We start from the raw sequence: 24,788 nt of genomic DNA on the forward strand, positions 1-24,788 counted from the left end.
TTAGCTATACCCCCTGTCCTGGATGTTGTGGATGATGTGTTCATGGAATCCAGTCTTACTCCAGACACTTTACCTCCGTCCCCTAGGAAACCAGACAGGTACTACAAAGTACCTGATTCTTGCAAGTTTCTGTTCAAGAATCCTACTGCTGACCCAGAGATAATTTCCCAGGGACCTAAAGGTATTAAGGCTACTACAGCCAAAAATCCTACCCCTTCGGACAGGGATTCCAGAACTTTGGACAGATTGGGTAAGAAGATATATACCTCTGCAAGTCTTGCTATCAGGGCATTCAATTGCCAGTTTCATATGCTGAAATACCAGCAACATGTTATGGAATGTATTAAACAAATAGTGGTAAAGTAACTTTTCCAGATTGTGCAGAAAATAAAGAATTGCAGGAGCTTATTTACTCTGCAAACCAAGTTAGTAGCCATACTTTGCAGTGTGGCTTTGATGCCCTAGAAGCTAGAAGCATCTTGTAGGGCAGCAGTCACTGGCTCTGTACTGAGAAGACATGCCTGACGGAAGGAGCAGACCTTGGCAGATCATGTCAAATCTAAATTAATAGACGCTCCTTTGAATAAGGACTGTTTGTTTGGCACCAAAGCAGAAGTTCTTAAAAAGATGGAAGAGAAGGCTAAATCTATGCAAACTGTTAAAGAATTGCTACAAGTGCAACCACCTAGATTCAGTAGGCATTTCCCTTTAAAACACTGGCCCTTTCCAGTCCCCCCTACAGGCCTTCCCAAAAAAGAACCAGGAGCCTGTTCCAGTAGAGCAGAGGGGGTAAGGATTCTACTCCAGACTATTCCTGGTACCCAGGAAAGAGGGCTGTTGGCACCCAATCCTGGATCTTTCAATTCTTATCACCTTCGTGGTACCAAAATTCAAGATGCTTACCCTGCATCAACTTCTCCCTTTGTTAGCCAAGGATGCCTGGTTAGTCGCCCTAGACTTAAAAGAAGCCTATCTGCACATCCCCATAAGGGAGTCATGCAGGAAGTATCTACATTTCAGGGCAGGGTCTATGCATTATCAGTTTCCTGCATTTCCCTTTGACTTATCTACTGCGCCCAGGGTATTCACAAAATGCCTGGCTCCAGCCATTGAATTCTACAGGCAGAGAAATATCCATATCTACCTAAACTTGGACGACTGTCTGTTTCAGGCGGACAGTCAGGAATTGCTGCTTCAGCACCTGGCATTTGTAAAAAGCCTTCTCACTTCATTGGTGGGGTACACCATCAATGAAAAGAAATCGCAATTGGTACCCAGTCAAAAGATTGTATTCCTGGGAGCAAGCTTGGACAAAACTTCCCAGATGGCATTCCACATTTCAGAAAAACAGGTCTGTCTGACAGACTACTTCAAACAAATGGCCACCAGAACACAGCTATCTGCAAGAAAAATACTGCAAGCCCTAGGGTTCATGGCCTCATGTATTCTGCTAATTCCATATACAAGACTGCATATGAGGAAGCTTCAATGGTACTTAAAAAGTCTTTGGTGCCAACATTCTCAGGACCTGGAAACAGTCATTCCTATCATACCTTGTCTAAGGACAGAGTTCCTTTGGTGGGTAGAAGCATGCAACCACAACAAGGGACTGCCTTTTACTCAACCCCACACCGCCCAGACCCTGACCACAGATGCATCAGACTATGCATGGGAGGCTCACATGGCTGGCAAATGTATTCAAGGCCACTGGAACCCAAGTCAAATTCACCTGCATATCAACCAAAAAGAGATGCTAGCTGTACAAAATTCCCTGACAGCTTTCAGATACCTACTCTTTCCAGGACAACTGCTGATAAAAACAGACAGCACCACAGTTATGTGGTGCATCAACAAGCAGGGGGGAACCCATTCTTACCCACTCTATGGGTTAGCCATGGCCCTGTGGAACAAAGCCTTGGACAACCAAGTCCATCTACAAGCTCAATTCCTGCCAGGCAAACAAAACTCACTGTCAGACGACTTAAGCAGAAGTCTCCTAGGCCCACATGAGTGAAAATTGGAGCCCATCACCTTCAACCTTCTGATCCAGAAATGGGGAACCCCAGAGGTGGATCTCTTTGCCTCCCTGTACAACCACCAGTTAAGCAAATTCTGCACCAGGAACCCTCAAAGCAGGGCTTGGAAGGTGGATGCCCTATCCTTTCAATGGGAAACCCTCTCAGTCTATGCCTTTCCCCCTCTGCCCCTTCTCTCAAGAGTATTACTCGAGATAAAACAAAGCAGTCCAAGGAGAATTCTGATTGCCCCAGACTGGCCACGCCAGCACTGGTACCCACTCCTGTGCAGCCTGACAATGGTGCCACCTTGGCACGTACACCACACCCCAACCCTGCTTTCTCGGCAGGAGGGACAGATTTTGCATCCACAATTGCAAACCCTAAATCTTGCAGCCTGGCTTATTCCTTAAATACTCCACCAGCAACCCTAAGCAAACAGGTGCTGGACGTCATTCTTGAAGCCAGGAGGCTCAGTACAAGGAAATCCTATGCTGAAAAGTGGAAAAGGTATTGTTCTTAGATTCAGTCTAAAGGAAGGGACACAGCACTGCCCTCCTTACCTCTAATCCTGGATTGCCTAGCAGAACTACTCCACAGAGGCCTATCCTTCTCCTCCATTAAGATCCATGACTCTGCCATCTCGTCTCGTTACAATACTGAGCCACCTCTATTCTCTCACCCTCTCATCAAACAGTTCCTGAGAGGGGCAAACAACTTAAGGCCACCAACGAGAGCACCCATCCCTGCTTGGGACCTTAATTTTGTACCGGAAAAGGTAACGCTTCCCCATTTTGAACCTGCTGCTTCAGCAGAGTTAAAATTCCTCTCTTGGAAAACAGCCTTGCTTCTAGCCATCACTTCAGCTAGAAGAGTGCCTGAGTTACAAGCACTGATGGCTGTGGAACCCTTCATTATTTTCCATGTTGACAGGATTTTCCTCAGGACTAACCCTTCCTTTATGCCTAAAATGGTGTCTAGTGTGGCTCTCAACCAATCCATCCATTTGCCAACCTTCTTCCCTAATCCTCAAAATAAAGGGGAAAGGATCCTGCACTCTTTGGATGTGTACAGACAGCTCAGGTTCTACCTTGATAGGACTAAGCCTTTCGGAAAATCTGACCAGCTGCTAGTCAGCTTTGCAACAGGGGCAGAGGGCAAGGCCATTTCAAAACAAACCATTTCCAAATGGATAGCAAACTGCATCCATTTCTGCTACAAGCACCATGGAAAACCAACCCCTCAGGGAGTCAGAACACATTCTACTAGGGCTAAATCTACCTCTACAGCATTTCTCAGGGGGAGTCCTCCCTACCAGGGACTTACCGGAAGCTGCTACCTGGAGTTCTGTGCACACCTTCACCAAGCATTACCACCTGCCTATCTTTTCCAAATCCAGGGCAAGATTTGCTACAGCAGTCTTGTAAGACGTACTAGCCAGCCCTAACTCTTATTGACTGCCTCCACCCTTCCTCAGCTTTGGGAATCAACCCAAGTGTGATGACTGCAACAGTGAAACATGAAGAACATAGTACAGTTGTGTGCACTTACCATAAATGTAGATGTTTGAGTGTATTCACTGTTGCAGTCCTGGTTTCCCCTCCTTTCAGCCCCCTGGTTTTCTCTGTCTCTTCATCTCTCCTCTCTATGGCTATTCCTACTGGTATTGGTATTTACTTTTTACTGTGGTGTTTTCCCCACCATATCCCTGCTCCCCATTTGGGGGCTCCTGACATTTGGGGTAAGAAAAACTGATGTAATGGCATCAGCTGCCTGTTTTTATACCCTTGATGACTTGACATCATGGAAAAAGCAGCAGCATCCAACACAGAAATACTAAACCTCTGGTATTAGGGCCAACTAAGGGCTACCTGCAGGCAGATAACCCAAGTGTGATGACTGCAACAGTGAATACACTCGAACATCTACATTTATGGTAAGTGTACACAACTGTACTTTCAGGGTGAAGGGCCCTTGTCTGCTGCTTAGTTAGAAAACTTGTATAGTACAGAAGTCATATACTCCATGCCACACAACTTACCCTCAACACCAGTGCAGAACGGCTTCACCCTGACCTGACTGCTGATCCTAGTAAGTAGTACAGTATGGTATGAGTGTGTGGGAATGTGTGTAAGTGCATAACTATTTGTTGTTCTTGTCCTTGTTTGTGTACGCTTATGTGTGTGTACATATACAGGGACAGTATGTGAGTGGGTCTGTGATTGTGCACAAAAGCTAATTTTGTTTGTGTGTGTCAGTGTCAGTGTCAGCAGATGATCACTGCCTGACAAGATCTGTGACTTAGGTGCATGGGAAGGTCATAGATGTAGACTATGCAGATGCAAGATGGATATGCATAAGTTTGCATGCATGTGTTAGTGTTTGTGTAGGGTGTATGTCTGTGTGTCAGTCTGTAGTCTATAATATATTACAGAATAGGTTAGTAGAGGAGTGCCACAATTTATAGTACATATCTGCTCTGCTTAGCCTTCTGTGTACATTGGTGTTTGGGGAAGGTGCAGTATGAATTTTGTTTGTGTGAGTGTGTGCACGTGTGTGTATGTGTTTGTATTTGCACATATGCACATGCATCTCGGTATGTGTGGGTTGAAGTGATTGCCCTTTTCAGGTCTCCTAAGAACTGTGATACGTCATAGTATAGATCAGGTATTTTGCTCATCTGTGTAGTGCAAATTTGCTCCAGTTGAATTCAAAGGCATGTGCTTTCCCATTTAATGAGATGTAGTGCAGCTGGAAATGTGCTTAACTATGAATCACTAAATGGTGGAGCAGCACAGTTTGGCTCATCTGTGCAGTACAAGTTGTACTGCTGTGCGTCTTTTACTATGAATCCCAGACTACATTTAAAAGATGCTTACTGGTATATGCACCTTTTTCAGGCCTTACAACACCTTTTTGAAATTTCAACTAAGGGAGTGGCGTTTTCAGTCTGAATTAGTGCTGTTCATTCTTGGGAAAGCTCAATATTTTTCTCCACTACCTAGTTTTAGTCATTGTAGCACTCTGGTCAGGGTTAATGTCTTCTCATATATTGATGACAGTATGAACGGTGGCAAAAACTTTGTGTGTTTACTTACAGGTTCATAGGTGTGTACTAGGCTAATGCTCACTAGGGCCTTTTTAAGCCTCTCCATGCATCCGAAACCTCTGAAAGTTCTGGTACCCTTGATAACTGTACTCAGGGGCTTGGGAGATCAAACATTTACAAACAGATGCCTGGGAGATGAACCATTTACTGGCCACCTTTGTCCATTAGAGATATAGGTGCCAAACCGTGGACGAATTTCCCATTCCCCATCCAGTTGTCCAAGTTACACTTGAATTGGGTTAGGGAGGAATTCTGCTTTACATGGGTGGGCAACTTGTTCCAGAGAAGGAGTAGTCTGTGGGATACATACCTGTTTCACCAGCAGGTCCTATTTATATCACAGGCAAGGATTAAATATTTAGAATGGGTTATTTTGGTGCTGCTTATTTTGTGGGTATGCAGGAGACCCATCAGGGTGGAGTCCAACAATGTCTTGTATGCCAGGCATAGATTTTTCCTCAATAGCCTGTAGGAGACAGAATATAGGGATAAAGCTTTGAAGCAGTCTGCATCGGATATGTTACTTGTGCCATGTATTCTATTAATGAGGATTCTCTGTGCACTTTCCAGTTGTTGGATGTGCCTGGCTAGGTACATACCAGAGGGGGTATTGTACTCAGTGATAGGTCTGATCTTCTCCTTTTGGCTGCTCCCATTAAGGGTTGCCACAGCAGATCATCGGTCTGCAGAACAAGTAGCAGTAGTTTTATGGTGTTGAGTTGCCAGTCTGGCACCCAACCTTCCACAGAATGCACACACATGCACACCTAGGGCCAATTTAGAATGTCCACTCCACCTGCAGCATGTCTTGGGATTTTGGGAGGAAACTGGAGCACCCAGAGAAAGCCACGTGAGCACAGGGACGACATGCCAACTCCACACAGAAGGCACCCCAGCTGAGAATCAAAACGGAGAACCTCTTGCTGTGAGGTGACAATGCTAACTGCTGCACAGCTGGTGCCGCATATTGGGGAACAGTGGCCTCCTTGGACCTAGGTGTCATGCCTTTATTTATAAGTTGAACAACATAGAATGATTTCCTCACTACTTTAGAGACTTGATGGTCAAAGGCTAGATTATTGTCTATTTGTATCCCCAAGTCCCTGGCTACTAGGTCTACTCTTAGGGATGTGTTGTCAGTATAATAGTTACCAAGGGTGGATGACTTCCTGAAGGATAGTATTATGCAAGTTATTTGTCTGCATCAGACCTTCCTGGAGAACATTGGTGTCAGTGGGGGATTATATGACTGCTCCTAATTTGCAGTCATCTGCTAATTTGGTCAGCCAGAGGTCCCTGACTTCAGAGAAGTAAATACCAAAAAGGAGCAGTCCCAGGACAGATCCCTGAGGGGCTGTGCTTGTGACTGGCCTCTTTGTAGAGGTGGACTCCCCTACTCTAACTTCTGGGGTCCTGTCTGTGAGCTAGCTGGGTATTCACTGGGTGACATAAAGGTTTATACCTAACCTCTTGAGTTTATTAACAATGCCAGAGTGGGTATTGGGTCAAATGCCTTGGCCAGATCAAAGTAGGCGGTATGAACTGTTTTGTCCTCTTCCATTGCTATGGTGATCTTCTCTTGATGGAGCAAAATGTTAGACTTCATGTATGGAAATTCCAGCATTATTTCTTGTATCTGTGGAGTCAAATGGAGGAGCCTTTAAATTGAGAACACCACTTTTTTTTCTGCACTGTTGAAGAAGCTACAGTGGTGAGTAACTGTAGCATTCTTAAACTTAAGGAAACCATGCAAGTTCAAATAACCAGTACAAGTTCTGACCACAAATATGTTGGACCTTGACTGGAGAGTACATCTGATGTCTCTGATGTTCATGGGACTTGGTCCCCAGCTCAGATGGTCAGATACATCAACCTGAAAGAAATGTCAGCCATTCTGTAGACACCAAAAACAATAAAAATCTGTCTTTTTCTGGAGATCTTTAAAGAAAGGCAACAATATACTTGACAGTTTGAACATGTGGTGCATTTTATATTGTATTATAGGTTTATTTTACAGGACATCTTTCAGAAATAAGCACAAATGTGTAGAAAATGCATTATGTAGACATAGCCAGCAGCATATAATGCTACATTTTATTTTATTGCTTTTGTACAAGTTAATTTGGGATATAGGGGTGGTGATCAGTTGTACTGTGCCTACTCAAAACTATACCACTCAAAATGACATTGCTCAGATGAGATTGCTTGAAAGTAACAATTTGATGTTAAAAAAACAAAAAAAAAAAAACAACTGATCACGTGTAGCTCAACTCCTTTCATACAACTGCAGCCGCAGAAAAACATTTAAGTGTTTTTTTTTTTTTTTTTTTTTTTTTTTTTGCAGAGGGCAAGCACTTCTACACTTTCTTCCCTACATGCGGAGCTTCTCCCTCGCAAATTCCTTTTGTGACTTCAATGTCACTGCAGCTTTGGAAAGAAAGATTTTAAACACACGAGTGCACACAATGTATTGTGCTTTCCCTGAAATTCTTTGCTGTCAGAGCCCACTAAAATAATACATTTTAAGTCACCAGAAATTGCTGCTGTAGGTAGGTAAGTAGGTAGACCAGTCACAAACTCAAGCAGAAGATCTAGAGCAACTGCGAATCAAATACACCAAACAATTGAAGGCAATCCTTGGTGATCTCTCATGAACACTAAGTTATCTCATGAACACTAAGCTGATTTTGGATGTTTTAGTACAAGTCCTGTTTCCCCTTGGCACCTTTTTGGAATGTACTGATTGATACAAAAAAAAAAAAAAAAAAAAGGCTAGTAGGCCTTTGACACAGTACCACTCAGCATATCAGTCTTGAAGGGAAAAAAAAATATGTAGAAATCCGAGAAAGTGACACTGTTTCAGAAGGAAAATGCATTTTCCTGGCTTTCAACACTTAACACGTGACAGTTTTGCTTTGTTGTACGTATTTCTGGGCTCAGTAATTTTTTTAAATTTGTGAGCATGAGCATCCCTTGTCTTTTTAAATGCTTTGGGAACTCACCATTTTATTTTAGTTTTATTTTCCGGGTGATGTAGTGGTTTTATAGATTGGCAGGCCAAATAACTAACCAGAAGCCTCTATTTCTTTAAAAAGAATCTGCTTAGTGGATGTGAGTTATAGCAGTAGAACAGTAATGCAGGCAAGGGTCAGGACTGCTTATAATGCTGGTAAGACCACCTAGTATGATTTAACTGCTGCTGTAACTCTGAAAGTATACTTTAGTTCTTCCCTTAAAATAGGAGGTCTAAACAATTTACCTACTGTTACTGGCTTACGCTAGATATTGTATAAGTCTTAAGTATTGTATTCTCGGCTTTGATATTTTTGCTATTACGTTCTGTGTTGGTCTTTATAATTAGGAACTAACTAAAATACATTCAGATTAGAGTTATGCTATTTGCATTCTTTGACTTGTAATATATATATATATATATATATATATATATATATATATATATATATATATATATACACACTAAACCATAATGGATTCTCTTAATTCTTAGCCATTGGAAGACCTACTTAAAAACACATATTTCACAGAATGGTATTGCTTTGGGGTCTGTACCAAGTACTTATTCTGTGCAATAACCGTATTTAAGGAACTCTTTCATATTTTAGAGGGTAATAAATTAAGTGATCAACCTTCCTGTTGCAATTTTTCATCAGTAAGGACTGTTACTGAATTTTGTTAGTTTGTGGCATCCTGACAGTTGGAGTGATGAAAACCCACCTTGCAAACCCACCTCCCTACTTGTTTGTGTCTTTTGGCTTTTCCCGGTTAGGGGTCGCCACAGAGGAACTCCGGTCTGCTAATGATTGGCAGTAGATTTTTACGTGTCGAGTTGCCGGCCCTGACACACAACCTTCAACGAAGGTACGCCAATTCACGCATGTCTCCACACAGAAGAAGCTCTAGCTGAGAATCGAACTGGACGTCTTACTGTGAGGCGACAACACTACCGCAGCACCACCACCGCCTAGGGTTACCACCTGTCCCACTTTGCGAGGGACAGTCCCTCTTTGGGCAGTTGTGTCCTGCAAAAAAACTGAACAAATGGCAAATGTCCTGATATCTTAGAACAAAAATATTTCCTATATTTTCTTTAATAGTTGCATAAAACAGTTATTTTGTATCTGAAACACCAAAATATTATAATAAACAGAATAAGCAACTCAAATGCTACAAGAATAAGTTTCTATTCTGGCAAAAAGTGAATTTCTGTCCTTTGTACTGGCCGTGGGTATGTTTTGCCCTGCAAAATCTGACGTTCCTACCAAAAATGTCCCACTTTGGGCATTTGAAAAGGTGGCAACCCTACCACCGCCGCAGATGCAAACCCACCCACCTCCCTACAATCAACTAAAATCTAGTAGTTCTAAGAAAGGGCTAAATAGTATAACACAATAATAATAGAACACATTTTATAACTCCCTCAAAAGTTTCTAATAAAGGAAACAAAATAAGAAAAGAAATTGAATCACAGCAAGAAAAACACATACAATATGATAATGCAATCAATGATGCAGCGTTACTTCAATCAAGCATAAAAACAAAGGAAAACGCCCACTCAAATATAGACTGTTTGGACCCAGTGTCTCTCTCAAGCACACATTCATATACAGGTGAAATTTGCAGTTCCCTACTGCTGGATCCATCACAACAGGTTGTTTCAGATTTTAAACAGGCTTTATGTAAAAAGTTTTACCCAGAAATAATAGTAAAGCCTACTGATTTGTCTAGTCTTGACCACATAAAAATGCCGGACTCTTCCAGTTCCAACAACATTAAGATAGAAGATAAGGCTGGGTTGTCCTGATGATACCACAACTTTAGATTTAAAAAAAAAAAAAAACTAGTCAGGCTGACCAATGTAAGCATTCCTAAATCACATGATGATGTAACAGCAGGTGACAGTGTACCATCTGCACAAGGCACAATTGATTCTAATCCTGAGCAAATTTGCATTTCTTACACTCATGACTCCAGTGGGCACAGAAGTTAGGAAAAAATATTAGTAACACTGTTGCTACTGCTGATGTGGTAGTTATTCAAAAAAAAAAAAAAAAATATATATATATATATATATATATATATATATATATATAAAAGATGTTCACTGGTTGGAAAGGCTCCAGAAATACAGATATTATGCATTCAGTTGCATCTAACTTTTCTGTTACCAAAGAAATGTTAGTCTTGAGTGATTATATGCTTAAGCCTGCAAATAGAAGCATGTTACCTAAACAAGTTCCATTTAATGTGAATGCTGTGCCTGGTTTAAAACTATCAGATGTAAAATAGATGATAACAAAACATTCTTCATGAAAATATGCCATACAATCTGATCTTTGTCCATTCGAGAACCAATGACTTTGAGGCTAACACCACTTAACCATATGAAGAATGCCATTTTGGAAGTAATTGAAATGCTTAAAGAAGCTTTTGTTAGCTTTATACTAAGTGAAATAATACCATCTCCATGCTGGAATGACTACTTGTTTTACAAAGCCCACATTTTCAGTAGCTGGTTAGGGTAACTTTCCACAGTATATAACAACAAACCTATCCACTCTTGGAAAGAATGTAGATATAATAAGAATTACATGTTTTCCAATGATGGACTTTGTCTTGGTCAATATGAGACTGTTTCAGTATCAGAGAAAATTAAAGCATATCTGAAAATGTTTTTAGACAATCCAACACTTCAGTCTCAAGCAACCCATCATATAGAAGAACTGAAATAACTTTGAAATGTTTTTATTGCAATGCACAATGTTTGGTCAATAGAGTTACTGAACATAATTACATAGTAATAGCATTTGAGGAATCTTAGAAGACATCAGCACTGTAGATTAAAAGTACACAAAGTATGAATGCTTCAGGGAGAACTCCAGGTATGGATGAGTAACATGGATTCAAAACAATATTTCATCTTCACATGTGAATTTAATTAGTAAGACAGAATGTATACTTGTTCAGGGTTTTGATCCTTTATCAAGTAAATCCTTTAGAATTGTTCTTTGTTACCATAGTCCCTGTATGGATGTACTTAAACATTGGTGTTACCTCACCTTTTTAAATCATAGCTCACCAATGAAGTCATACTAATGAGAGACTTCAAATAACTGGTATTTATTTTGTAAATCTTTCAACAAAATCTACTTATGAAAGGATATTTGTTATCATGTTGCAGTGGGGACTGACCCAGTTAGGCATTGAAGGCAACAGAGGGACTAATATTCCTGATGTGGTTCTGACTAATAACCTGGTGTTATTGACAACTAAATACTAAGAGCACTACTTGGACTTTCAGATCATAACTCACTGACGTTTCAGTTAAAAATACAGACTCCTGCTTTGAGTTCATAAAAAATACTATTATAAAATAATCATTCATAACACTTTTAATAGAAACAACACAAGATTGGCACCCATCTTTATTGAATGATAAAGTCAGTTTTGGATGTAACACTTTGCATGATTTACTTCTTAATAACATTGAATCTACAATTACTTATAAACATAGCTCACAACAAAATGTATTTCCTCTCTGGTGAAATTTGGATCTTTGTAAAAAGTGTAAGAGAAAGCAAAATAAACATAATGTTTATAAGAAATACCCAATAATAGCAAACAAGAATTTTTAATGATCTGTAGCTCATTTAAGAGGAACATTAAAATAGAAAAAGCAAGTTTTGAAAACAAGCTTACTGTGGATATTGATAAGAAAAAAATGTATAAATATATTAATAGTATTAGCAGTTCTTATCAGCCAGTAAACTATAAAATCTGAAGGCAATATTACACATGATCCTTTGAAGATAATAAACCTGTTCTTCCAACACTACACAGCACTCTCCAGTGTTAGATCTAGTTTTGACAGGTTATCCATTAATATTGTAATTCCTGACAGTTCACTTTATACTGTCATATCTCCTGGGATGATGGACCTTTTAGTAAATTAAAGAATTCAACTTCAGTGGATCCTGATTTGATCCTCTTGATACAGGTACAGTTAATATTTAGCAAACTATTACAAACAGGTGCTGTTCACATCTCACGGAAAACATCTGCTATAACACCAATATATCAAAAAGGTAATAAAAGTGATGCTAACAACTATAGCTCTATTAGCTTTATTTCTGTTCTTGGCAAATGTTTTGAAAGATGTTACTGAAATACTGGGGAACAGTAATACAGATATTACTGTTTTGGACTTGGATTGACATGGCTTTGTAAAGGGCAGATCTTAGTTGACAACTTTAAGATTTTATGATCAAATTACTTAGGCCCTGGATCTAGTTGTCTCGAGTGAAATAATTTTCTTAGACTGAGCCAAAGCCTTCAGTTCCCTTCCTCACCATGTAATCTACTAAAGCCTTGTCTTGGCTAAGGTCAATATATTCCTGGTAAAATGGATTACATCATTGTTAACTGATGGATCCCAATGTGTAGCCATAAAGGGCATAAGCTCTGACACTCTTCCTATCCATTTTGGACTTCCACATGGCACATTTTCATGGACCAATGTTATTTAACTCTGTATTTGTCTCCATTCCTATATCTAAGACATGTTGGATAAGTAAGTATGTGGGTGACTGTAAGAGTGAGTTCATTGCACAAAATTAATCTGATATTCCACATTTAAATTCTTATATGAGACAGATCAGTAATTGAACACACAACACAGGTATACATTTTAGTTATGACAAATTTAACAGTATGTTTTGGGAAGGCCGCAGTTCATTCAAATGTATGCTACTAGAACATCCACTAAAGGAGGTAATCCATTTAAAGACCTTGGAATAACCATGATCGATAACTTTCCTTTGACATACATGCTCAACTAAGTAGTAAAGCTATACATCAAGTGGGATACATATATAAAAATCTTATCATAAGAAATAAAATGTGTGTTCTGTTGTTATATAAAACATATATCAAGCTAATCTTAGGAGTACAGTATCATTTTTTGTATGTACAGTACAAGTCAGTTGAATTATCCTGAGAGAGTACAAAGAGCATTCACCATGAGGATTTTACTTCACAAAGATTACAGTTACAGTAATAGATGCAACAATTTATGTATTGTTCATTATCATTACATCTGTGCTAAATTAATGTTTACCTACAAAGTCTTTAATGACTCTAGTTTACAGGCTCTCTTGAACATAAAAAAAGTTACTACTGTAGTTTAATATGGAGACATCAGGCTATGAAATTTGATTTAGGTACTATGAGGACACAATTACACAATTTTTACTACACTCAAAGATTGGTGATATTATGGAATAAATTACCACTTGATCTATAATCCTTTAAGAGACACCTAGACTTGCTGGTTGGGACAAAGTGGTTGATTCAGAAATCGTGGAGTTAGCTTTACAAGACAGTCATATGGCCTTAACACTAGTACACAACTTATGAATTCAGAAACCTAAGAATTGAACTTGCATTAGTTTTTAACACACACACACACACACACACACATATATATATATATATATATATATATATATATATGTATAAATTATTTCACGGATAAAATACATTGCATTATATTTTCCTTTCTAGTAACACTGATAGAAAACCATGCAGTAGTTGTAAAGACTATTTTCACTGCAGTGAAACATACAAAAAAATATAAGCAGTATACAGATGCTTTCCAAAAAAAGATACACAATACGTGAATAGCAAGCAAAACAAAGTTGCAGTTGAAAAGAGAAGAAGGGAATGGAACAAAGAAACATGAAGAATTAGATGTATAAGGAATTGATGCATATAGAGAAAGTACATTTACCTAGAGTGCACAAAGTGATAAGCATCCATAGTCAGACATAAGAGGATAAATGAAAGAAAGGAAACAGAGCAAGTATGTTAGAAGGAAGACTGTACAGAATGTGGAAAGAAAAAACAATGAGGATCTATGTCATCGAAGGAAGCTGAGGAGAGGATAAATTCTAAAAAGAATAGGAAAAGGAAAAGGAGAGGAAGGCTAGGTGCATGAAATACAGAAGTCAGAGAAGGGGAAGGAGTAAAAAAAGAAGGGCTGTGTGCTAAGGTTGGATAGGGAAGAGAAGAAGATGCTGGCCTAGGTGAGTATAAATAACCTATTTAAAAGAAGAGAGTAGTCTGTGAAACTGAAGAGATTTAAGTTACTCCTCTTAAGACAGATGCAAAGATTTTTTATTCTTTCATGGCAACTACTCGTACATGAATGATTTTTCTCTGGTAGATTGTTTATTACTGTTGTTATTATTTTTATTTCATTTTATAATTTTTTAAGTCAAGGTCATGACTTTTCAAAATAGACTTGCATTATCCACAACCTTCTTACTGCTAATCTTTTTCAACACATTGCACTCCTCACTGTTACTGTGTTAGGTTCCAGACAAAGCATATGCTTTGCTACATTCAATGAGCAGACTTCAGTCTCCTGATGACATTGCTATGCATCTCAGATAGACTAATGAGTTCTGTGGGTCTTTGTGATACAGCTTAAAAATTCACTGAAATGTTAGATGACACCAAACTTGGCAAATCAATGTTTATAGCACCCGGTACCTCAACCCCTTAAAACAGTGACAAAACATTGTAACATGCTTGAGATGATGACCATAAAAGAAGTCCAGTCTGCATATTTATACAAAGTTTCATGCCTGTATCCCTGTAAACTAAATCATCTCTAGTTGCACTTCGTGACACACACAATTTTTAGGCAGTGCCTCCTGATTCTTTATCACTGATGTACCTAATTCTAGATCTGTCTCATACTTGATGGTAACCCACAGAAGTATCAGATATAAAGCTTTGATAAGAGAGGCTGTGCTGGCATAACCAACACCTCACCTGTATTGTCCTCAGTCAAGTGAAGTGAATAACCACATTTTAATTTTATTTCTCATTTTGCATGATAAGCTCATTAGGCAGAAGTGCCTCTTTTTAGGGACTGTCCTAGTGTGCTGTCTTGTTAAATAACTTACACAGAGTCACACAGCTTACAGATAAGAGACTGAGAGAATCATACTCGTGACTACAGGATAAAGTTCTGTAGTAGGTCTTAGCCTTAACTGCCCTGGGTATGCAGCAGACAGTACTGGAGACTCCATCTACCTGTTTTCAGTATTGGCTTTCAGTTAAGTCAGGGTGACAGGAGCAAAAGCCTTTTCCTGGAAGCAACAGGTATAAGGATTGAACTAGACCTGGATGCACACAGATGCATGCCCATGCACTGTATCTCCAATGCATGTCTTTGGAATGTGGAAAGTCGTGAACATAAGAAAGAACTTGAGGGCAACACGTAGATTGTAATCTAGCTGAGAATCTCTCTTGGGTGTGCATCTAGTTCAAGCAGCAACAATAGCTATCTCAAAGCCATAGTGGTTTAGCAATGCAGGGTGCATGAGAAAAAAGTTGAATGCTAATAAATTATCTAGATGTCAAGGAAAACTTTAGAGTATAAGTAGCATCTGAAATGAATGTTCATTACTTGGTTTTGCATATCTGTATTGTCATGGTTCCCAATGATAACTTCTCAGGTACAAATTAAGACACATGAAAGAGTGTACCAGTTAACAGACTGAAATACTTTATTGCTAATTGCACTCAACTGACTACTGAGAAATGTAGCTTTAGAGTTAAGTATTTATGTTGTAACTTTTATTTTCATAGCATCATTTCATAAATTTATAATGCAAAGGCAAAATTGGTCCCTGGCACTATATGCAACTTACTGATGTTTTCTTTTTACAGGATTTAGAAACTGCAGTTCCACTGATAGAGAAGTACAAAGATCAACTTCTGGCAATTGGCGAGGTAGGTAATACAGCTAATGTTTTTCACAGGTAAGAATGACAGTGAAAGCAGAACATACAGTGCTATATACACACAGATATTTAACATAGCATTATGTTTATAATTTGTTGTTCCTTTATGAGTTGGGGGGGGAGTTTAAACTTTCCTTTTTTTTTTTTTTTTTTTGTGGCGTAACAGTGATTTTATTTCCCTGGGGAAAAAGAGTCGCTGTTTTGTGTCTTCGAGATTTTCAGCTTTCACTCTTGGAGTGGATAAATCAGCGTTCGCTGATTTAACATAGACCCTGTTTTCCTGCTGTCTAGTTTGCCAAGGGCACTGAGTGCATCTTTCATATGTTTGCATGAAACAAGTTGAAATGCATTACTGAGGACAAAGTTTATTTCACTTTGCCCTCTCTTTCTCTGTCTCTCTCTTCCTGCTGTGCAGCTACCAGTCATTGGTGTCTTCATTCAAGGTTTCTGTCCATTAGTTTCCGAATTATACTGAGCACATTAGCAGTTGACATTGGAGGTACACTGGCAGTCATATTGGTTTTCTGTTTGTGACACAGTATCTCACCCCATGTTGCCTTGCATCTACACTCCATACAGGGGGGGCATTGTGGTGTCCCAATGATGCACCTCTGCTTCCATGCATGTACCACATCTGGCTGTAGTGTAAATACTGATTTTTTTTCTAAGTGCATACTTGATCCTTGTGCTGCTTTTGTGTGACCCCCCCAGCTTTTTGGGGATTAATGTTGCAGAAGACCAGGCCACCTTCCTCTTCAGGCTTGGTGAGCTACCATATGTGGCTTGTTCTTGTGTCCTCCTTTTGGCTCCTCCAGCACACAGATCATTTGTGTCATGTCATCTGTTTCATAGTCAACATTTCATTTCTCTGCTTGTGGAGCCAACTAGAGACTTTCTTTAATTCAGTCTTAGGGAAACATCAGTGGCCTGTCTAGGTAGAAAGTGTTTTTTTAAACAGTATGGAGGCCGCATGTATGTGAGTGTGCGCATGCGTGCAGTGTGCATTCATGTGTGTAAAAACAGCTGATTGTTCTTCTTTGTCTGGGAAATTGTGTATGAAGAACTTTACTGTATCCAGAATCTCTTTCATAAATTACAGGTATAAGAAGAAAGAGCAGTCCGACTACCACGGCCACCACGTTAAAACCAAAAGTTTAACATATAAAAAACATAGAAATATAGTACATAAAAACAGGGTGTGATTTGCTTTCATGCCCAAGGCACTTCTTCAGATCTAATTCATAAAACAGCCTCCTCCTGCATTTATACTTAATGACCAATAAAAAGGACAAATACAAATGAGCCCATTCAAATAATTAAACCAGTAGAGGTATACTCTGAAAAATAGTGGTTATTTGTTTTTTTTTTTGGGGGGGGGGGCAGTGTGTGTGAAAGCAAATGATTTTTCAGTGTGGCTTGCCGCAGGTATAGTGTATGAACAGTCAGTAAAAGACATGGTTGATGTTGTTTAACCTTATGGAGGTGTATATTCAGTTGACTTGCATCTGTGTGTATGCACAGATGTGTATGTATTTGAATGTATGTGGCATACATCTTTAGTTAGAACTTATGCTTCTGATTGAGGGCAGAATTTATGATCTGCTGAAATGCTGCATTAAGTTAGAAGCACTGCATTCATATAAAAAATACAGGTTCTGTAAAAGAACTTGATTGCTTGGAACATGTCAGCAAACTCTACCCTTTAAACACAAATGTATGCCTACTTTGTCAGTACAAGTAAAATTCTGGACATTAGTAGTGAGGTGGAGTTATTTCACGGTGTTACTTAATATGGAGCAAGTGCAATTAGTAGTGTCTAAGCAAAAAAATGCAGTAGTTAATCAGCTGTTACACTTCAGGGGAAGTGTTAAATTGTTTTAAGATTTGATGCAGTTAAAGAGTACTGCAGACGTTAAAACAAGTGATGTCAAACAAATTGGAATCTACAATTAAAGTGGTCTGTCAGTCATCTAAGGATCTTGCTGATGACTGTGTTCTTTCCTAGGGCTATTAACAACCATCTGGAGCATCTGCGGTGCTACAGTGTTTGGGATTTTTGCTTAACAAATGTCGCAGTATTAATGTATGGTCACATTACAAGTGGTAAGAAAGACATGGATATGATCGTATCTTGTAAACCAAATATTTGTTATTGAGGGGGGCTAGTTGCAGAGGCACATTAATAAATATAAATTTGACGAGATTGATACAATTCTGTCATTACAGTTTTGTATACATTCTACATCTGTATGTAGTAAACTTGTACCAAGCACTGTAATTTGTATGAGGTCATCACAGCAACTCTGTCTCATTTATGATAAGAAAGACAGTTTGTATGAGGTCACCACAGCAACTCAGTCTCATTTATGATGAAGACAAGCCGTAGAATTGTATCCCTCCATCTGTGTGTCCTATTTCCACTTGAACTGATCAAAATGCTATTTATAATGGGTCTTTGTATTCATAAATAAAAGTAAATGTCTTAAATACATATACTTTGAGGTCCGCGGTGGTGGTGCTGCGGTAGCGTTGTTGCCTCACAGTAAGACGCTGTCCGGTTCGATTCTCAGCTAGAGCATCTTCTGCGTGGAGACATGCGTGAACGGGCATACCTTCATTGAAAGTTGTGCGTCAGGGCAGGTAACTCGGCACGTAAAAATCAACTACCAATCATTAGCAGACCGGAGTTCCACTGTGGTGACCCCTAACCAGGAAAAGCCGAAAGAAGACTTTGTTTTACCTGCAAAGTACTAACTTTTGACTTTGCTATCAGTTTCACCTCCTGGTAAGATTTATTTCTGCCCCCCAACTTAGTTACCTAGACATGTTCTACTGCTAACAAAATACTGATTTTAAATTTTTGTTAAAGTTTAATCAAATCATTCCGCAGAGCAAATAATGTCATGTATGTGTGGCAATCTAAACCATACGTACAGACAAACAGTACTATGTTTAGTAGCCATACACACTTAAGAAGGAATTGCCAGATATTCATTATTTGATTATTGCTGAAGTAGCTTTATCAGTACGCACTATATCCTTCATAGGATAGAACAGCTGTCCAGATTCCAAAGCTTTAAGGGCACCTTCTACACACAAACCAATATCAGGTTGAGAGCATAGGTAAATCAATGGTTTGGACACCGATCCCTTAAGACCTTTCCTGTCACCAAAGAGTGCATGTCTTGCATGCTTTTGAGGGTCAACATTCTGCTAGCATTTCTCTATTGCTGGATCGATAAGTTTCCTTTAGGGATGGAACTTCTACATTAATTTTACCATAAACTTTTTAAAATGAAGTGCAGCTTATATCTTTTCTGGAAAAAGTTGTTTAAACATTTTGTTTTAATTTTTCTTGGAAGTTTTTGCTAAAATACTTTTAGGGGCTGGGGCAAGTCTTCTTGATGCTTTTCACTGTGTTTTGGTGGAAAAAACTAATAGTCATTGCTATCAGTCTTACTAGACTGAAAAATGCTTCAACAAAATTTGCAAAAAAAAAATGAAATGACTATTAGGGTTGGGAGGGTGGCCTAATGGTTGCCTTACAAACATAAGGTACAAGGTTTGAATCTCACTGGGGATAATTGGCTAGGCTTAAAATAGCTCGCAAGGGTAGTTAGCCCAGTACTAATCTATGAATCTAATCTCATTTCTATGGTAAAATAACTTTGCATTTTATTCATTGTGTAACAGGTTGCAAATTTCATTTTAGCTTTTTAATGTTATTGTCATACATTATCATTGCTGTTAATTTTTATACCTTAGATTCCACTTTAATCATTGTTTCACTAAACAAGTAATTATTTTATAGCTTGCAGTCTAAAACATATCTGTAGCACCACAAGCAAGCACAGATTTCTGCCATTCTTTGTAGTAATCTGTGATGCCAGCAATCCTGCATCCAATGTGGTAAAATAGTTTCTGATCCTGAAAACTCAAAAAGTATTTTGATCTAATTCAATTTATGTATCTTCATACATCTTGGCAAACTGAGCCATTGTGTTACAAATAGAACATAGCAATGAACTGACAGAGTCACAGTAGGGATGCCACTTTCACAAGCAGATTATTATGCTCCTTAAGTAATACTAAAGCGGTTGTATCATATTCAAAAGAGCATCATTTAATTTATTAAAAAGACAGCAGAGCTTTGTAATGATCACACCACAGCAAAGTGCCAATCTAAAAAAAGAAAACATAATTAATTTCAAAAGATGTTCATCATATTGATCACTGCTGCAAAATATGTCCATCATATTGATCACTGCTGCAGTAGCCTATGCTATATAGGTTATATCTTGCCAAAGATGTAAAAGCCTGCCAGCTTCCAAAGATTCAGAGCACCTTCATAGGTTCATAGGTTTGTACTAGGCTAACGGCCCTGGAGCCTATATAAGCCTAGCCCAAGAGGATTCCCTGGCCACTTCCACGCACACAAGCTATCAAACAGCTTGAATTGAACTGACTAAAAGACAGATTTAGGTGCATAGGCCTTCAGAGTTTTATTGCTGCTGAAGAATATGCTTCTCTGAGGTTTTTGAGGATTGATGGTCGGCTTGTGCTTTTCTTTGCTGGGCCAATAAGTTCCCTATGGGGGAAAAAACTTCCATTTTCTTAAAGTTATTGATGTTTTACTACTTTTCTCCTCAGAAAGGTTATTTTCAAGCTAGGGGTGGTATTTTAATAGACTGTCTCAAGATTATAATGTACTTTTAAATGGAGCACTCATTTTTCTGTCAGTTTAAAAATAGTGTTAACTAACTGGAAACATATTTTCTGTTGAGAAATTGTCTTTATTTGTCCTTGTCCTTGGTGGGCTGGCATAGTGTTTGAAAGTGCTTTTTACTGTGTTTTTTCTGTCAAAAAAGTAACTTTTGTGGACTGATAGTTTTACTGACATGTGCTGCTTGTCTTTCCTGAGATAGAGGCACCATTTTCAGCTTGACCATGGAACAGACTTCTGGTCCCACAGTCAGTCCTTCTTCCAGCCACAAAAAGAAAAAGTTAAGTAAATAGCCTTTGCCATCACAGCAGGCTAACAATTTGCTTCAGCCACAGGTGGATAACTCTGCTGTGGCCATTGTTGTACCTCAAAACACTCATCTTTTAACCTGCATCTTTCTGGTGTAACACCTACAACCACCATGGACTGGGGGGATAGCCACTTCTGCGGCTGTTGGAATCCCCTCTGTGGGCAAGGGAGAGACACTTTTGGCAGTCATGGGAGAGGGAAAAAGGAAGGTTTCCCTGATGTCCTTCAAGGATACATCTGCAGTCCTTACAAATGGGTAGTCCTGTCGTCAGGCAGCCCTTCGGTCGGCCGGATTCCAAAGTCTGGGTCTGGCTTCGGCTGGTGTCGCACTTCACCCGACGTCATCGCTGCAGTTTTTCGGGTATAAAGGCATCAGCCGACGCCATTTTCCTCAGTCTTTCTTGCCGCGTGGCGCCCGAAGCAGAAGCTATTCGCAAGTGCCGGTCGGTCAGATCCAGAGATTACTACTACCGAATACTACTTCGAAGACTTCTAAAAAGCTAAGTACCCCGTTGGGGACTCTTTCTTGCCTCAGTCGATGTCAGAAAAAGTGAATAACTGTTTAACTTGTGGGAAACAAATACCTCATAAAGATTTCCACTCCTACTGCTTACCTTGTTTAGGCCCAGACCACGACGTAGCAGCTTGTCTAGCCTGTGCTTCTTTTAACCGACGGACGCTTAGACGTCGATTGGAGTTTGCTGAGCAGTTTTTCGGCTCTGATTTTGCCTATATTATGCCGTCAGATCCTCCGACTACAGAAATTACCAAAAAAACGCAAAGAAAAGGACCGACACTCGCGGTCCGCGGTTTCGGCCGAAACCGCGGTTAAGCAAACCGCGAGTGTCTCGGTTTCGGCCGAAACCGAGCAAGCGGTTCTTTCTTCAGCCGAAACCATGCCTTCTACCGAGGCCTCTTCTAACCTGGTAGAATCGGCTTCTGAAATCCAACCTTCTGTTGCGGTTTCTCAGGAATTATCAGACACTATTCCCTTGGCTATTTCAGCCCCTGCACGTGGAGCTGCTAGGCCTCCTGCAGCCATGTCTATTAAGGCCTTTGCCAGGGCTAAAGCAGCCAAAACTTCAAAAACGGTGCCTGCCAAACCCCCCTCTCACAGGCCCAGCACCAGTTCCCATATGCTTTCTTTGGCTGAGGATCTCATTTCTTTAATTCGTGGATCCCAGCCTCATCCAGACAGGACCTCTCATCCACCTCCAGAGAAGAGGCCTAGAGCAGAGCCCCCTGAGCCAGTATCCACAGATGATTCCTCTGATGACTCAGAACATACAGACCCTCCTGAGGCTCCTTATTCCCCTTACGAAGACTCTGATGCTGAAGAGTCCATTCCTTCAGCCTCTCCACCTGAGGAATTTTCCTTTGGGGAAACCTTGCATGCTATGAGGGAGCAATTTCAGTGGCAGGGCCAAGATTTCTCAGACTCCAGAAAAAGGCTTAGAACCTTTCTACATTTGCCACAACATAGGCCTTTAGCTATACCTCCAGTTCTTTCTGTTGTAGATGATGCATTTAATGATGCTTGCACTGCTCCTGATTCATTACCTCCGGCCCCTGCTAAGCCCGATAGGTTCTACAGGGTCCCGGACACTCATCACCATTTATACAAGGCTCCTTTTGCAGATCCAGAGACTATCTCCCAGGGCCCTAAAGCTGTAGCAACTACATCTACTAAAAACCCCCTCCCTTCTGAAAGGGAATCCAGGTCCTTAGAGAGATGGGGTAAAAAAGTTTACACCTCTGCTACTTTGTCAGCTAGGGCTTTGAACTGCCAATTTCATATGATTCAATATCAAGAGTTTATGCTTGACCAATTAACTAAAAAGCTGTCCTCTGAAGAATCTTTAGATAAAAAATATGTTCAGGAAATGGTACATAACATACAGCAGGTTAGTAACCATTCTTTAATATGTGGCTATGATGCACTGGAGGCTTCCTTTAGATCAGCCATGACTGGCACAGTTATCAGGAGACATGCATGGTTGAAAGAGCAGGCATTACCAGACCATGTCAAATCAAAGCTTTTGGATGCACCCATGGACAAAGTCAATTTATTTGGTTCCCTGCACAGCAGGTACTAAAAAGATGGAAGAGAAGGCGAAATCTGTACAAACAGTGAAAGATTTCTTACAGGTTCAACCTCCAAGGTTTAGCAGGAACTGGCCCTCCAAGAATTGGTCCTTTCCGACTCCTCTAAGACACAGAGAGGCAGGAATAGGCGTTCAAGAGGCAGAAACCAATCCAGGGTGCCTACAGGGACGCCAGTGGCAAGGTAACAACCAGCGAGGCACGGACGCAGCCACCACCACTACAACAACACAACCACAGTGACTTGGCTGTGGCACCGCCTACCAGGGAACAACTGGAAGCACCCTTAGGCGGAAAGCTAACCTTATTTTCAAAGAACTGGCATTGCATCACAAGGGAAAATGGATTTTGCAAACTATAGACCAAGGTTACAGGTTCCATTTCCATACTCTACCAGGAAAGAGAGGAATGCCAAACCTACCACCTACTCAAAGGGCAGAAGCTCTAAAGCAAATATCTCAACTATTAAGAATGAGAGCTGTGGAAAAGGTACCAACTATGGAACAAGGAAAGGGATTTTACTCCAGACTCTTCCTGGTACCAAGAAAAGAGAGCAAATGGAGGCCTATTCTCGACCTGTCTGCTTTAAACACATTCCTCATTGTTCCAAAATTCAAAATGCTGACCCTACAGCAGCTTCTTCCCATGCTGGGCAAGGAGTCTTGGCTGGTAACTCTAGATCTCAAGGAGGCATACCTGCACGTCCCCATACGACCAATTTGCAGAAGATACCTCAGATTTCTTGCAGGATCAGAGCATTATCAATTCTCAGCATTGCCCTTTGGCTTATCTACTGCACCCAGAGTGTTCACGAAATGCCTGGCATCAGTAATTGTTCATTGCAGACTTCAGGGGATCCAAATTTATCCCTACCTGGATGACTGCCTGATACAAGCGGACAACAAAAACAAGCTAACAGAAGACTTACAAAAAGTCATTTACCTGCTGCAAGCCCTGGGATATACAGTCAGTATAAAAAAGTCAAGGCTGATTCCATCCCAAAGAATAACCTTTCTGGGTGCAGAGCTGGACACATCAAAACAAATGGCATTCCTAACTGCAGAAAAGAAAGAGCAACTACCTCTCTACTTCTTGGCATTAACAAAGCAGAACCATCTAACTGCAAGAAAAGTACTACAAGCCCTAGGCTTCATGGCATCCTGCATAATTCTGGTCCCTCATGCCAGACTGCATATGAGAAAGCTACAGTGGTACCTAAAGAATTTGTGGTCCCAACACAAGCACAGCCTAGAAACCAAAATTCCAATAATCCCATGCCTGAAGCAAGAGTTCCTATGGTGGGCTCAGGCCTGTCAATCAAACACAGGATTGCCCTTCTTGCAACAGTCAACCAAGCCAAACCATCACGACAGATGCCTCAGACCTCAGTTGGGGGGCACACATGCTGGGCAAGTGCATACAAGGCTTATGGACTCAAGACCAGCTGTGCCTGCACATAAATCTAAAGGAAATGCTGGCAGTAAAATTGGCAATCCAGTCATTCAGACCATTTCCCCAAAAAGGTCAGTTGATGATAAGGACAGACAACACCACAGTTATGTGGTACATCAACAAACAGGGAGGCACACATTCATATCCTCTATGCCGGCTGGCACTGGACCTATGGGATGTGGCTCTGAGCTACAACATTCAGTTACAAGCAATTTTTGTACCAGGAAAAGAAAACATTCTAGCAG

General features: G+C 40.2%; 1 protein-coding gene across 4 annotated transcripts in view; it reads left to right on the forward strand.

Moving 5' to 3' along the window:
• The window catches only part of TATDN3 (TatD DNase domain containing 3), a 599,941-nt gene that overhangs the window by 238,667 nt on the left and 336,486 nt on the right, over positions 1-24,788 (forward strand). For all 4 annotated transcript variants that reach the window (XM_044055457.1, XM_044055462.1, XM_044055466.1 and 1 more), the window contains one exon: positions 15,883-15,945. In XM_044055457.1, coding sequence (XP_043911392.1) covers positions 15,883-15,945 — 63 coding nt within the window. The remainder of the gene's footprint in view (positions 1-15,882; positions 15,946-24,788) is intronic.

Source organism: Protopterus annectens, chromosome 1.part2 (assembly GCF_019279795.1).
Source record: "Protopterus annectens isolate FY-2018-M chromosome 1.part2, PAN1.0, whole genome shotgun sequence".
NCBI lineage: Eukaryota > Metazoa > Chordata > Ceratodontiformes > Protopteridae > Protopterus > Protopterus annectens.